The sequence below is a fragment of the Podarcis melisellensis genome, assembly GCF_964234715.1.
Source record: "Podarcis melisellensis genome assembly, chromosome: 8".
Classification (NCBI taxonomy): Eukaryota; Metazoa; Chordata; class Lepidosauria; order Squamata; family Lacertidae; genus Podarcis; species Podarcis melisellensis.
Window position 1 is genome coordinate 86,166,791 of NC_138540.1, and position 16,034 is coordinate 86,182,824.

At 52.7% G+C, this 16,034-nt stretch overlaps 1 protein-coding gene across 3 annotated transcripts; it reads left to right on the plus strand.

The window, feature by feature from the left end:
- Positions 1 to 756: 756 nt before the first annotated feature.
- On the plus strand, positions 757 to 11,157 carry LOC309376084 (uncharacterized protein C19orf47). Of its 3 annotated transcripts, XM_081922261.1 has the most exons (10): positions 757 to 852; positions 1,830 to 1,892; positions 2,370 to 2,457; positions 3,382 to 3,496; positions 4,947 to 5,028; positions 7,022 to 7,156; positions 7,399 to 7,548; positions 8,665 to 8,735; positions 10,192 to 10,614; positions 11,066 to 11,157. In XM_081922261.1, the coding sequence occupies exons 2-10, from the start codon at positions 1,874 to 1,876 to the stop codon at positions 11,081 to 11,083; spliced, it is 1,101 nt and encodes a 366-aa protein (XP_081778387.1). In that variant the 5' UTR covers positions 757 to 852; positions 1,830 to 1,873; the 3' UTR covers positions 11,084 to 11,157. The 3 variants fall into 3 exon arrangements, with proteins under 3 accessions (XP_081778387.1, XP_081778386.1, XP_081778388.1); XM_081922260.1 differs by having other exon boundaries at positions 10,192 to 11,157; XM_081922262.1 differs by lacking the exon at positions 7,399 to 7,548 and having other exon boundaries at positions 10,192 to 11,157.
- The last annotated feature ends 4,877 nt before the right edge of the window (positions 11,158 to 16,034 follow it).

Here is a 16,034-nt window from a genome sequence, read left to right on the forward strand (position 1 = left end):
TTCCTTACAAATGGAACTTCACGCTCAAAGCACGCCTTAAGTTGCTCATCGAATCGCAGAGTCGGAAGGGGTCCCTGGGAGTCATCTAGTCCACCCCCCTGGCGGTGCTGACATTGGAGTGCTTCAAAATCAGCAGATCTAATGGGAAAGCAGCACCTGGAGACCTGCACCCGTCGTTGCAGCGCGTGCCTCGTGATCTCTGTTGCGCCATCATAGGCTTATTGCCCAACCTTAGAAGGGGTGAGTGGGGTTTCTGGAGGGCTGGACCAGGACCTGGCAGACCATGGTTCGAATCCCGGGTGTGACTCTGGCGGTTCGAATCCCGGGTGTGACTCTTCTTCTCTCAGCCTGACCTACCCTGCAGGGTTGTTGTGGGAGGGAGGGGTTGCGGGAGGAGGAGGAGGAAGACTCATGGAAGCCCAATTGGCTCTCCAAGGAGGAAGAGGAGGACGCCGCAGATACGCGAAGCCGCCCAGAAGCGGCAATAATAATAATAATAATAATAATAATAATAATAATAATATTCTATTATTTATACCCCGCCCATCTGGGTATTTATACCCCGCCCATCTGTTTCCCCAGCCACTCTGGGCGGCTTCCACCAACACACTAAAATACAATAACCTATTAAACATTAAAACATTAAAAGCTTCCTTAAACAAAAGCAAGCCGCTCTTCCCTCCGGCCGCCAGGGGCCGCTGGCGAGCAACCTCGAGCCCCTCTAGGAGAGGCGGCCGGGCGTTGCTTCCGGTCTCTGTGGCCTGCCGGGCCGGAAGTGAGAGCGAGGAGGGCGGGAGGGGGAGAGACTTCCTCCGCCGGTCGCCCGGGAGCCGAGAGGAGCCTCCGAGGCCGGTGAGGGAGGGGAAAGAGGGGAAGGAGGGGGGAGGGATCCCCCACTCACGACCCCCCCCCACGGAGGGGCGCGAGGTCCGGAGACTTCTCCCCCCCCCACTCCCCGAGAGTGAAGCTGCGCCCGTTGGAGTTCTCCCCGTCCCGTGAGGGGGGGGGCAGAGAGGGGCCTGGGGGAGGCCTTCCCCCCCGGACCCTCAAGAAGCGCAGTCCGGCCGAGGAGCCAGAAAGGGGGGCGTCTTCCATGGGGAGGGGAGAAGAAGAATCATCATCTCCCCCCTCCCCCGCTGTCTTGAAAGGGCCCTCGAGGAGACCCCCGTGGGGCGGGGGGCTCCCCTGTCGAACTGCCTCTTTCCCCGGCCCCTGACTCTCCTGCGCCCCCGTCTCCAGCCCCCTTCGACTCCCTGCGGCTAAGGTCCCTTCTCCCCGCCCAATGAGATCTTTGTTTAGGGAACTTTTTGAATGTTTGACTTTTTATTGTGCTTTTTATTTTCTGTTGGGAGCTGCCCAGAGTGGCTGGGGAAACCCAGCCAAATGGGTGGGGTATAAATGAAATTATTATTATTATTATTATTATTAGGAAGACAGGAGTGCCTGCCTGGCGTGCTCTGGTCCAGGGGGCCACGAAGAGTCGGACACAACTAAACAACAACTATTATTATTATTATTATTATTATTATTATTATTATTATTATTATTATTATTATTATTATTATTTGAGGAGGGTGCCCTGCCCCAGTTGATGGGCATCACCATTCAAATAGTATGGGTGAGCCTCGCCTGTGCAGGGAGGGGCTGACCTGTCCCTCCCCCAGTATTTTCTTCACGTTGGCACCCCTGGCAGCAGGGCACCAGTGTGGGTCCAAGGCGGCTGCCCTGGGTGTGTGTTGCTGCTGCCTATTCTGGCTCCCTGAGTCCTGCCCTTGGAATGACGCTGGGCGGCCTCAGTGGCTTAATGTGGGGTGTTGCCTTCCCTGCAGGTCTCCTCCGGCTGACCGGACGTCACTGCCCTTGGCTTGGCACCATGGTGTCTGTCATGATGGGTAAGTTGGCCTGACACCCCCTCCCCTTTAACCCCAGTATGTCTTTGGAAGGGAGCCAGAGCAAAGCCAAACGAAAGAAGGGCTTGAGGGAGGGAGGGAGGGAGGGAAGGGGTAGCAGCAGAAACAGGGCAGCCAGATCCAAGAGTCTCTCCCTTTGTTCTGTGCAAGGCGCCTGGCTGAACCCCAGATGGGTGGCAGCAGCTGCAAATGTGGAGAATGCGAGTCTGACGCCAGCTGGGAAGAGGCACTGGAGTGATGGCTTGGGGGGTGAAACAGACCAGGGAGATAAGAGCACAAGAATAGCCTGGTGTATCAGGACAGTGGCTCTTGGGTCCAGCGCTCTGTTTTCATAGCAGCCGACCAGATGCCCATTCTGGGAATCCTACAAGCAGGATCCACGCACAAGAGCACTTTCTCCCCTCCTCTCGCTTTGCTCAGGTGCTGGTTGCTTCTGACATAATCTTCTCTGTCTTTCAGCAACGTCAGAGTGGATTCAGTTCTTCAAAGAAGCTGGGATCCCCCCGGGGCCTGCTGTCAACTACGCTGTCATGTTTGTGGATAATAGGTGAGGCTGTTGAGAGATGGAGCCTCTGTGGAATATCTCGCTGTTCTCTTTCCTGTGTCTGGAAGAGTTGGACTTCAGGAGCTCACGTGCAAGGGAATCTGTGATCCCTAGAAAGTGTCTCATCGATCCCACTGTAGGGGAGACCTGCCAGCCCTGCTTTCCATATAATGTGGGGTTGGAGGTGGGGATCTGTGCTCAGTGGCAGATGCTAAAGCCACCAGCTGTTTTTTTAAACCTCCCAGCAGACGTGGTCCAAACAAAGGAGTTACATGGCTGAAAGGATCCGTTTGTCTTAGTGTGATTAATGTCAGGAACATTGCATCGGCCTGACGTATTGGCTTGTTTAAATCTTAAAATACCAAATAGCACGCATTATGTGGCCCAAGATTATTTTTCAGACGTTTACCTCTCTGAGAAAAACAAAACAATATATCCTTTGTTTCTTGGAACAAAGGCCAAGTATTTTTTAATTCTACTTGTGGTACCACACCCTACAGAATACCACAGGGCAGTGACCCTCATATGGGCTTTTCCTCCTATTGCCCTCATGTTATGGAATGCCTTTCTGTCTCCCATATGTGAAGCAGCAACACCAGTTCCTTCAGGCTTTCCCCCTCGGATTTCCCTTAGGATTGAACCCTGCTTTCATTTGTTTAAATTCCCCGAATTTTATAAATCTATGTATGGGTGAGTGGCATTGGAGCAAATGGATATCTGAAATGTCATTATTTCTGAAGCCTTGTGAAAAAAGGCAGATGGCCATCTCCCTATTGCAGTGGGGAGTTTTTCTGTCCATTCCTTCCAGTGGTGGCTGGAGGAGTTTTCTTGCACCAGGCTGTTGCACACCCTGTTCGCAGAGTGCTTGTAGATTGCACAGTTGGGGTATGGTACATGACTCACCACCACAGACCTTGTCTCCTGCAGGATCCAGAAGAACATGCTGATGGACCTCAACAAGGAGATCATGAACGAGCTGGGCATCACCATCGTCGGAGATATCATTGCCATCCTCAAACATGCCAAAGTCGTGTACAGGCAGGTGGGTTCTCCCAGGAAACAGCTAACAATTTCTCCCACATGCTTTGCATTAAATGGCTGTGATGTTGGCTTCTAGCTGGCTGGTAACCCTCTGGCATTCTGGGTGGGATCTTTGAATATACAACAGTGTTTGGAATTCGCCAGGTGCCAGGCGCATTTTGCACCTGGCTATTGGCCACTTGCACCCAAGTGAAGATGCCCGGGCGCCAGGATGGTGCCTGGTGTCTCCACCACCTGGAGGTGCATGCCTGGGAATCCTTGGACCTGGACTGTTTTCACACACTTGCACAGGGGTCGGCAAGGTTTATGTGGCTTAGGCCGGTTCACAGTCCCGCAGACACTGCGGTGAGCCGGAGTGTGTGTGCACGCACGCATGCGCAAACGCTGTTTCTGGTGTGGAGGAGGCATGCGCAGCTCCCCATTGGCTGCAGGAGCTTCTTGCAGCCAATGGGAAGCCGGCCAGTGTTGTGGAAGGTGGTCCTCGCTCTGTTTTGTGCTGGTTAAGTGCGGTGCACGGGGGCCAACTGAGTAGGCAGCGGGCGTCCATGGGCCGGTTAAACGACCCCCATATGGGCCTTAGGTTGCCTACCCCTGCAACTAGCAGCACATCCTGTAGAATTCTATCCATTATATTTTATTTGCACAATCTAAATGAATTTTGGAAACCAAAAAGTCGTATGGAAAAATACGACTTTTGAGCCACCTGGCCCCAAAATGGCAACTAGGCATTCAGTTTTAGCAACTGTAGCTCTGGTTTAAGGAGCCATTTGGCACCTAGCTTGTGTATCTGAGTTTCTAACGTTGGTCTACAAGGTTTTTTTTGGTGGAGTGGGATCCAGCAGTAAAGCTTCAACCTAGAAGGCTATGATTGCAAGCTAGGGGGCTGTCATGAGCAACCAGCGATTGTGTGGGCTACACGATAGCCTTTGCCCAGTGCAGGGGAGAATCCTAGAATTGTAGACCTGGAAGGGACCCCTAACCCTAACCCAGTCCAACCCCTTGCAGCGCAGGGATCACAACTCTAGTATCCCTGACAGGTGGACATCGTTCCATTGTCAAACGGCTCTTGCCATCAGGGGATGTGCAAGGATTTCAGTGCTCTTTGCTGATATCTCTCGGAAAGTGAAGCAAAGGACCTGAGCTGCCCAGTGGAGCATTCAGAGAATGATAAAAGTCCTGCTTCAGGGTCTGGAAGCCCCATAACACCCTGCATGACTCCCAGGCCAGATCCGTAGGTGAAGACCTGCAGCGCTCCACTCCTCTCCTTGCTCCAGCATCCAGGAGTTTATTCTTCTAGTGTGATGCATATCTCAGACCTGGATAGCTTTCCTCTTCCTTCTACCTTCCTGCAAAGGGGTTCTTTTTTTTGTGTGGGGAGACCGTGCCTTTGCTAGGGGAACCATCTCCATCTGCCCCTCACTATTGCATTGTGGTGTTCCCTCTGTCTCTAGGAAATGTGCAAGGCTGCTACAGAATCGGTGGCTTCCAGCCAGCCCACCCTGCAGTCTGAACTCCGTCGGAATGCCAACAGCGGTGAGTAACACAAGTGGCTGGCTGCAGATGGAGGAGGCAGCCAGGCTCTCCATCTCTCCGCTCTCGGTCTCTGTCTGTCTCTCCCTCCTCCCTCTCCCTGCCAAGGCCCCTGCTCTTCTCACTGTGTGAAGTTGGCTGCTCCTTTCTGACCGCTCCAGGATGCTAATAATGTCTCTTCATATCAAGCAACATCAGCCCCACTGGTCCGGGCAGTGTAGTTCTCCTGGACCTTTCAGTTTGTTCATTGGGTCTTTTGGGTGATGTTGCTCAGACAGGGCAGGTCCTTCCTTGGGTGCCCCTTCTTCCGTTCTGTGCGGCTGCGTATTTTGATCATGGCTGTAGCTGGAAGAAGCTCACTGGCTACCTAGGATCAGACCTTTTGGAGTCAGTGTAGTGTAGTGGTTAAGAGCGGTAGTCTCGTAATCTGGGGAACCGGGTTCATGTCTCCGCTCCTCCACCTGCATCTGCTGGGTGACCTTGGGCCAGTCACACTTCTGTGAAGTCTCTCAGCCCCACTCACCTCACAGAGTGTTTGTTGTGGGGGAGGAAGGGAAAGGAGAATGTTAGCCGCTTCGAGACTCCTTCGGGTAGTGATAAAGCGGGATATCAAATCCAAACTCCTCTTCTTCTTCATCTTCTTCTTCTTCTTTTGAGCTATGAAGCTTCCCCTCCCCTTACAGCCAAGCTGCTGTCCTTTCATGTCGAATAAAAACATTTTTGTTCTTTCGCGTATTTTCAACAGTTAGCTCTTGCAAGTCCTGTTTTCAATTACATGTTGCTGGTTGCTTTAAATATACGTGCATTATGGAAAGGCATGATAATTTCAAAATAAATAAAAATAACAAATTAAAATAAAATAAAATAAATTAGATACCCCCTGCCTTCCCCACCCTCATGTGCCGCTCTGCTTCTGCTTCACTGCCTCCTGCTTGCAGCTGAACGGCTCCAGCTGACGTCCTGGCTGCCCTGCAGTGACCTCCCATAATACATCTGGCTGTGGGCATGGGTCTCACTTTGCAGGAAAAGCTCAGGCAGTGGGAGAGGATTCCATGGCCACCTCTTCCAGGCTACGCAGTTCCATGGAGGAGAAAGCCTTATCTGAGAACTCCCCATATCCTATTGCAGGGTGTATCTTTTAAACCACGCCTCTGGCATTCCTGCTATTATTGGGTTCTCAATTTCCCCGTCAACAAGGGCACTGGGCAAAAAACCTTCCATATGGTGTTGGTGAGATGGAGACAACAGCCAGTTTTAAACCCCTCCTAAGGACACGTCTATTTAAGCAGCCATTCAGTATAGTTAAAGCTGTGGTTTTCCCAGTAGTGATGTATGGAAGTGAGAGCTGGACCATAAAGAAGGCTGATCGCCGAAGAATTGACGCTTTTGAATTCTGGTGGTGGAGGAGACTCTTGAGAGTCCCATGGACTGCAAGAAGATCAAACCTCTCCATTCTGAAGAGGTTCACCTTGTTAAGGAAATCAGCCCTGAGTGCTCACTGGAAGGACAGATCCTGAAGCTGAGGCTCCAATACTTTGGCCACCTCATGAGAAGAGAAGACTCCCTGGAAAAGACCCTGATGTTGGGAAAGATGGAGGGCACAAGGAGAAGGGGATGACAGAGGACGAGATAGTTGGACAGTGTTCTCGAAGCTACCAGCATGAGTTTGACCAAACAATGGGAGGCAGTGGAAGACAGGAGTGTCTGGCGTGCTCTGGTTCCTGGGGTCACGAAGAGTCGGACATAACTAAACGACTAAACAACAACAACCCGAGCTTATAAGATCCATCACACAGCTTCATTATTTCATTATTTATTGATATTTATCTGAATGTTTTGTTGGAGGCTTCTCTGCTTTTACTGATGTGTTTCTTTGTGTTTTTGGTTTTAAATGTTGTATATCCCCTCCCCCCCCCAACTATCTTTCTGTGTTATATGTAAAACCGCTGAAGGATTTTGGCACATAAAGTGGTGTGTAACTTTGATGTTCCTGCAGCTGCCACCCGGATGATTGCGAACAGCTTGAGCCGAGACTCCCCACCTTCCACCCCGGTCCGAAGACCCGACACCAGCACCTCCAAAATCTCCATCACGGTCTCCAATAAAATGGCAGCAAAGAATGCCAAAGCAGGTAGGTTTTTTGGAATCTGCAAAATTGAAGCCTTTGGGGAAATGTGGAGAAAAATCTGTTTCAAAATCCTTCCAGCCCTAGTTCTGCCAGGCATGGCTCTTTGCTCCCCACTAGCGGCCAGATTTTCCCCATGGGTATTGCTGTTGGCTCTGAATGCCCATCCTTGAGTTGCCAGCCAGAGGCCTTTGGACTCAAGGCAGGCGTGAGCTGGCCTTTCTCCCATCCTCTTCCTGCTGCCACAGCTCTCTGCAGTCCAGAGGCCGAGAACTCCACGCTCCCAGTGAAGCGCCGCCGCGTCACGGCAGAGATGGAAGGGAAGTACATTGTCCACATGCCCAAGGGAACCACCCCCAGGACCAAGAAGATCCTGGAGCAGCAGCAGGCAGTCAAAGGTACCTGGGCCACTTCCCCTGGGGAGCGGGGCTGAAGGCCGGCCAGCTTCCTTTAAAGCTGGGGGCAGGTCCATGGCCACCTTAACTCATCCGGAGGAGTACTGTTAATTTTCCACTGCGGTGCAAAGGCCCAGCTGGTGTTGAGTGTCGCTGCTCCCATGCTGTGGAACACGCTTCTGGCAGAGATGCGGCAGGCACCCCCGCTTTGAACTTTCTGGAATCTCTTGTAGGCTTCTTTTTATAATGGCCAGCCGGCCTTTGCAGTTGCTTAACATTTCCTTGAATGGCCAGCCATTCCCTTTAAGGTATGGCTCTGTGCGGCTTTCAAAGGGTTCTTGTTGTTACTGTACCTTGTGGCCCTGACATTTTCCAAGAGGACAGTATATCAGTACTTAGGCGAATGAAATCAAACCCTCCACTGAAAGAGCAAATTCAGAACCAAGGTGAAACGAATGTGCCGAGTTAAAGCACAGCCCAAATAAAAGAGGCAAACTTAAGCAGGTTCAGCCAGCAGCCAAAATTCGTTTTGCTCTCCCAGCCGCCAGCCTGCTGCTGCTACTGCTGCCCAGCCGGCCCTTATTTTTTCTTCTGGTGCTTATGCCTGGCTCTTCCTAATTTTTTTTTTTAATTGTGACACTTTGCAAAGTCCAGCTTCCTTGTTCCACATGGCTGACGTGCTCTGGCCAGAACTAACACCCCATCACACACACACAGGTGCAGCCGCTTGTGAGATTGCCACTTGGCAAAGGTTTTGCAGTCTTCACTTGGGTGGGGTGGGGGAGAACGCAGGCCTCCGGGGTGCAAAATGGTTTCTTATGCACTATGGGCAGTGTTTCCTAACCTGCAGGGGCAAGGACTTCTGGTATGGTGTGGCTTCCAGAGACTGATGCCATCAGGCTGGCGAAAGGAGTATTTGGAAATAGTTTGGGTGTTGCACAGCAGTATTAAAAATATATTATTTAATCTTGTTCACTGCTTCAAAAGCTTTTTTGGGTGAAACACGTACTTATACGCATGCTATGAAATAATCATTTGGCCCCTGTTGCTCCTTTGAAAAGCCCTTCTCTCATTTTAACTCTGCATGGCTTCTTTCCACTGCTACCTTGTTATTGACAGGGCTACAGAGAACCTCCGTGTTTGACCGGCTGGGCGCAGAGACCAGCGTGGACACAACCACAGGAAGCAAGGTGAGAGCAAAAGGGTGGGACCTTCTTGCTCCGGGGACTCTTCTTTTGAACCTTCCCCAACTCCCCTTAAGGGAAACGGGTGGCGCTGTGGGTAAAAGCCTCAGCGCCTAGGGCTTGCCGATCGAAAGGTCGGCGGTTCGAATCCCCGCGGCGGGGTGCGCTCCCGTTGCTCGGTCCCAGCGCCTGCCAACCTAGCAGTTCAAAAGCACCCCTAAGTGCAAGTAGATAAATAGGGACCGCTTACCAGCGGGAAGGTAAACGGCGTTTCCGTGTGCAGCTCTGGCTCGCCAGAGCAGCGATGTCACGCTGGCCACGTGACCCGGAAGTGTCTTCGGACAGCGCTGGCCCCTGGCCTCTTGAGTGAGATGGGCGCACAACCCCAGAGTCTGGCAAGACTGGCTCGTACGGGCAGGGGTACTTTTACCTTTACCTTTACAACTCCCCTTGCCTGGGGTCCCACAAAGGGGGACTGATTGGCAAGGCAGAGATTAAAGATGTATGGTTGGGGGAGTAGAGGTGGACTTCCACTTCCTGGCCCAGCCAAGGCATTCAGGGTGGCGCTAGAGCTCTTCTGACATGGGAGGTGGCACTTTGGTCAGGCGGGGCTGTTACCACGACCCACTAAGGGAGATACTCAAAATGAAATTGGAAAAGCAACAATTGCACATCTATTCAAATTCTATCTGAAACTATATAGTTGAATTAATTCAAAACAAAATGGATGAGCTGGATGAGGATACCAGCTTTTCAAAGTCTGGTAGTCGTTTAGCACATTTAGTAACTGCTTTAACTATTGAGTAATTTCCTCCTGTGATGGACGGCCTTGACAAAGTGATGCCAGTTTCCCAGGGTCTGGTTTAAAGCCACTTAGCAGGAGTCCTGGACGCGGGTCGCGCTGTGGGTTAGACCAGAGAGCCTAGGACTTGCCGAGCAGAAGGTCGGTGGTTCGAATCCCCACAACGGGGTGAGCTCCCATTGCTCGGTCCCTGCTCCTGCCAACCTAGCAGTTCGAAAGCATGTCCAAGTGCAAGTAGATAAATAGGTACCGCTCCGGCAGGAAGGTAAACGGCATTTCCGTGCACTGCTCTGGTTCGCCAGAAGCGGCTTAGTCCTGCTGGCCACATGACCTGGAAGCTGTACGCCGGCTCTCTCGGCCAATAAAGCGAGATGAGCGCCGCAACCCCAGAGTCGGTCACGACTGGACCTAATGGTCAGGGGTCCCTTTACCTTTAGCAGGAGTCTTAAATCACCGCCTCCAGAGCTCCTCTGCCCCCCCATGCATCTTAGTGCCCCCCACCGGACAATTCCACCAGCCCCCAGGGGGTGCACTGCCCACCTTGGGAGCCATTTGCAGCCCTTTTGCAGAGCCTACCAAAGGCCCTGAGGGTGGGGCCCCCAGCCGCTCTGCCGTGCTTGCCACCCCCACCCTCATTGAGCCACTCTGGTGTCTTTGCAGCCCACGGGAGTCTTCAGCCGCCTGGGGGACATGCAGGAGGCTGAGGAGGACAAAGCAGTGGAGAGCGACGATGACAGCTCCGTCTTGCAGTACGCCGGGGTGCTGAAGAAATTCTTCAAGCCCTCGAGGCCCAAGGAGAGCGGCAAGGCCGCCGGGGCGACGGTCAAAGCCAAAGCCACCAGCTCTGAGCCCCAACTGAAGGCCACAGCCACCCCTGCCCTCCAGCGGCTCGGGAGCAAGAGCCTGGCGGAAAGGAAGGAGAAGAAGAAGGCCGAGCCGCCCCCGCTGCAAGGCGGCATGGCCAAGAGACTGGGCAAGCGCTCTCTGCCTGCCGAGGCCCAGGACAGCCAGGTTACCAGCTCCAGGAGCAAGCCGGAGTCCGAGTTCCGAGTCACCATCAAGAGAACTTTGGGCAGCGCGAAGGTAAGCAGCACCACGGAGGGCCCCAGCGCCCAGATGGACAACACGGGCACCGTCAGCGTCTTTAAGCGGTTGGGCAGGAAGGCGGTGTGAGCTGGGCCCCCCACCCACCCCGGCGCGCCCTTCGCCTGCATGCGTGTGGGAGACCCTCTTTGGACAGCTTGAAGTCGGCGCCCCCTCTCCCCCGTCTGCAACACAAACGGGCTCTTGCGCGGCCTCCGGGCGGAGGACGGCTTCTGTGAAGCTTGGCGTCGGTTCTCCCAGCTGTTTCCACAGGTCTGTGGGGCAGGAGCGGAACTGGGGGCCCACCTCAAGGCAGCGGCCTGCCAGTGCTGGAGGCGGCACCCACCCAACGGAGCATTGCTGGGGTCGGGGTGAGGGCTCCCAGTGGGCGCGAGAGGTCATGTTGCACTGAACCCTCCTTCTTTCTGTCTCTGTTATTTCCCCTCTGCAGGTCCTTGCTCTCTCCTAGGAAGTAGGTGCCTTGAGGGCCCCATAAAAGAGCTTGCAAGAGGCAGTAGATCCCTTCCCCACCCCACCCCACCCTTTCTTTTCCGTCTTTTCCAAGCGTTTACCTGCCACTTTCCTGCATCTTAGGAACGGCAACTGAACAGCTGGCCAGAAATTTCCTCTTGCTGGACACTGGGATCGCGCAGTCAGCCAGCGGGGTCCCAGTGCTGAGTTTCGCCTCCTGCCGGGAGGAGGAGGAAAATTCTGGCCGGCTCCTCTTTGGTTTCCATGTCTCTCCTTTGAGGAGAGGAATTCCTCCTGGCCTGGCTGTGGCATGTGTGACGAGGTTCTTGTGGGGGCAGGAGATGGTTTCATGTGTCAAGAGTCCCAAACTGGGCTGGCTCTCCTGCCCAAGCCTCCTGAAGCAGCACTGCTCAGCTGGGAAGGGAGAAGAGAGGACCAGGTCTCCTTCCCAGAGTCAGAGTTTCAGGCCTCATTGAGCCAAATCAGATGCACGATCTGAACCCTGGCTAAATCTGAAGTCAGACTGGTGAGAATTGCAGTGGGCTTGGTTTTTCCATCTCCTTGCTCTGCTTCTCCATCAACCCTGATGGGCACCCGCACTGCTGTTTTGAGAAGCTGGGGCGGTGTTAGATGGGAGGGCAGCCTCCAGGGCAGCCATATGCTGCCTCACCTGCCCTGCAGCTTCCTTGTGAGCCTGGTTCCCCCTCTCAGAGGCTTTGCCCTACAGCAGCAGAAGGGGCAGAGAGATGGTGGTATGCAAGCCGCCTGCCATCTCTCTCTGCTCTGGGTTCCTGCTGCTCTTGGTCCCTGCTGGAGCCCCACGTCTGAGTTTCATAGGATGCTGCCCACTCCAGCTGGCCTCCCCACAATATATATTTGGAAAATGAAAACAGGCCATTGCGATGTGGTACGCCCAAGAGTCTTGGGCAATGGCAGTAGAGATGGAAATGCTTGAGGGGCCCTCCTGGGCGGAGGGTGACCTGCGAGGTAGCCCAGGCCACTCTTGCACTTGACCGAAAACTCTGTATCCCAGCATGCACTGCCAGTTGGAGTATCCCTTGTGTTGGCTTCCGATTGGCACGGAACCCAGAGACGCTTCCTGTGCTCTGAGGTGCCGTCTGTGTCCCCCAGCTGCCCTAGAATTATGTGACCTGCACGATTTAGGGGATGTGGTGCTCCCCCATGCACCTGTTAATCAGATAAGGCAGCAGCTGTGTGGGATTTCTAATGGTTTAAATGATTTTTTATTGACTAAATTAGGGAGGGGGGAGCTAGAAGAGCTGTGGTGTAATGGTTGATAGTTTTTTTAAAAAAAGAGACTTTTTTTGTAAACATGAGTTAATGTGCAATTTGGATGTATCCTTGCATTCGGCTGTCAGTTGCCCAAAAGTGCAGGGGGGAGGGTGGCAAGGTTCTCAGTGCTGCTGTCAGAGCCTGTCAGGTGTGTTCCTGCACGCCCCACACCCCGCCACCCAGGTAGGGGGAATAAAGGAATGTTCTCTTGCAATAAAATGAGTCTCTTCTTAGCTTGCTTCAGCTGCAGCATCTCTTTGGGAAGCCCCCTCACAAAGGGGACACATAGAGACACATAGGAAGAGCCTGTTGGATCAGCCCACAGGGCCAAATCTCATCCAACATCCAATGGTTTTCCTGCTGGAGGTCTGGCCAGTGGGGTGTTTGTGTGTGTACACTGAAAGGTCTTGCAGGAGAGGCCTTTGGCCTGTATTTCCAGCTATCCACAGGGAAAGCGGAGGAGGGGCAAGCCCTAATCAGTGGAGAGATATTGCTTGTTCTGATATTATCTTTATTCTTTTATTCACTTCATACCAATTAAATATTGCCTGATTGTTAAAAGAAATGAATCCTCAAAGCAGCTCACAAAAAGAATAAAACAATAAAATGATCAGTAAAACTTCAGTAGGAGAGTAAGCAAGCACAAAGCATTAGGGTTGGGGGGAATGACCCTGTCGGATACAACCTCCTTTCTTTTTGTGGGAGGGCCTATCTTTCTTGCAGGGACATGGGTGGCGCTGTGGGTTAAACCACCAAGCCTAGGACTTGCCGATCAGAAGGTCGGCGGTTCGAATCCCCGCGACGGGGTGAGCTCCCGTTGCTCGGTCCCTGCTCCTGCCAACCTAGCAGTTCGAAAGCACGTCAAGGTGCAAGTAGATAAATAGGTACTGCTCCGGCGGGAAGGTAAACGGCGTTTCCGTGCGCTGCTCTGGTTCGCCAGAAGCGGCTTAGTCACACTGGCCACATGACCCGGAAGCTGTACGCCGGCTCCCTCGGCCAATAAAGTGAGATGAGCGCCGCAACCCCAGAGTCGGTCACGACCGGACCTAATGGTCAGGAGTCCCTATACCTTTACCTTTTTTGTAGAATCATCCCTCGCTTGCCTCCTCCTCAGGCCTCAAGTACAAAAATTACAAGTAGGAAAGAAGGTAAGGTAATAATAGGGACACAGCAGCATTATGAAGAACAGGGGAAGCCTGTCCTGTTTCGCCCCCTGAGGCAAGCAGGGAATGTGCAGCCTCCTGCCTGCCCCCTCCCAACATCCAGGACACCCCCATCTCCCTGAAATGGGTCTTGTGGTGGAAGCGATGAGGAGAGCAGCCCACTGCTGGTTTCGTTGCCGCCGTCTAAGGCGCCTGCTTCACCCCACCAGCTGTGCTGGAGGGGCAGCCCCCTTGCTGAAGGGGCAGCCAGGCTTGGTATGGGTCACCTACACGATGGGAATATAAGAGCTTAGGAACAGCCTGCTGGATCAGGCCAAAGGACTCCTGTCTAGTCCGGCATCCTGTTCTCACAGTGGCCAACCAGATGCCTGTCATGGGAAGCTCACAAGAGCACAAGAGCCCTCTCATCTTCTGTGGCTTCCAGCAACTGGGATTCAGAATCACTTTAGGCCCTTCTCTAGGCGACCTTGAGCTCCCTGGAAGGCAGCTGGGATAGGTACACCACACACCCCTTTCTCCATGTGTTCCCAAATACTTATAGTGCTTATTGGGCTAGCTAGGCAGAGCCGTAGATGCCTGCTTCTTGGGAGGAAAGCAATGACAAACCTAGACTGCATCTTAAAAAGCAGAGACATCACCTTGCCAACAAAGGTCCATATAGTTCAAGCTATGGTTTTCCCAGTAGTGATGTATGGAAGTGAGAGCTGGACCATAAAGAAGGCTGATCGCTGAAGAATTTATGCTTTTGAATTCTGGTGCTGGAGGAGACTCTTGAGAGTCCCATGGACTGCAAGAAGATCAAACGCATCCATTCTTAAGGAAATCAGCCCTGAGTGCTCACTGGAAGGACAGATCCTGAAGCTGAGGCTCCAATACTTTGGCCTCCTCATGAGAAGAGAAGACTCCCTGGAAAAGACCCTGATGTTGGGAAAGATGGAGGGCACAAGGAGAAGGGGACGACAGAGGACGAGATGATGGGACAGTGTTCTCGAAGCTACCAGCATGAGTTTGACCAAACTGCGGGAGGCAGTGGAAGACAGGAGTGTCTGGTGTGCTCTGGTCCAGGGGGTCACGAAAAGTCGGACATGACTAAACGACTAAACAACAAGGCAGAGCCGTAGCCCCGTTCTGCATGCAGAAACATCCCAGTTTCAGTTGCGGCAACTCTGGTTAAAACTAAGGGCAATGGAGAAAGACCCTGAGTCCTTGGAAACCTAATTCCTGTCAGAGTGGATGGCACAGGTTAGGTGGGCGGGTGGTCTGACTGCCAAAGGCAGCTTCTTAAGTGAGTCTGCAGATTCCTCCTTTTCCATCCCTTGCAACAAGCATGTGGAGTTGAACAGAACTGGGTGGGCAAAAACGACTTCCCTGCACTTTTGCTATGTCTTACCAAAACCCCTGCGTAAAATGGGGTGAATGACCTGCCTGCCTTCTGAGCTGGGGGCAGGTGGGGGGGGCAGGTGATTGTTCTAGATTTTCCTTGAGTCCCTCTGAAGCTAAATTCCGAGTTCTAAATTCCGAGTTATACTCCAGGCCCTCAAACCACCAGCCCTAAATCCTAGAGGTCCGTAGCTTGCGTGGCATAATGGTCAGTGTTGGGCGAGACTAGGGTTCGAATCCCCACTCGCTGGCCATGAAGCTCCATGGGTGGCCTTGGGGGCCAGTCACCGTCTCTCTCAGCCTAACCTACCTCACAAGGTTGTTGTGAGGATAAAAGGGGCAGCTGAACATGAGTCACCTGGAGCTCCTGGCAGAAAAGGTGGTATATAAATGTAATAAATAGAATAAATATACAAGTATAGATTCCAACTGGATGCGGGTGGCGCTGTGGTCTAAATCACAGAGCCTAGGACTTGCCGATCAGAAGGTCAGCGGCTCGAATCCCCGCGACGGGGTGAGCTCCTGTTGCTCGGTCCCTGCTCCTGCCAACCTAGCAGTTCGAAATCACATCAAAGTGCAGGTAGATAAATAGGTCTGGCGGGAAGGTAAAGGGCGTTTCTGTGCGCTGCTCTGGTTCGCCAGAAGCGGCTTAGTCATGCTGGCCACATGACCCGGAAGCTGTCTGCGGACAAACGCCAGCTCCCTCGGCCAATAAAGCGAGATGAGCACCGCAACCCCAGAGTCGTCAGTGACTGGACCTAATGGTCAGGGGTCCCTTTACCTATAGATTCCAACGGAAACGTGCACATCCCTCCTTCTAAATTATCTAGCCAATGCATGTATATTTTGTGTGTCTGCCCCCCCCAATCGTAATTCCTCCACTACGTGGCTTTTGACATTTGTCGTCCTTATTTACATCTACATCCTTATTTACATCCACATTTTATTTACTATTTATTAAATTTGCGAGTTACTTTACCCTGTCCAGGGCAGCCCAAAACAACTTACAGACAATAAACCCAACGCAAATACATTAACAGCAAGAGGAATGAGAAAGGCGTTGTCATTATCACTACTGCGAGCGCTGGCCATTTATTCCTCCTTACGGCTTAA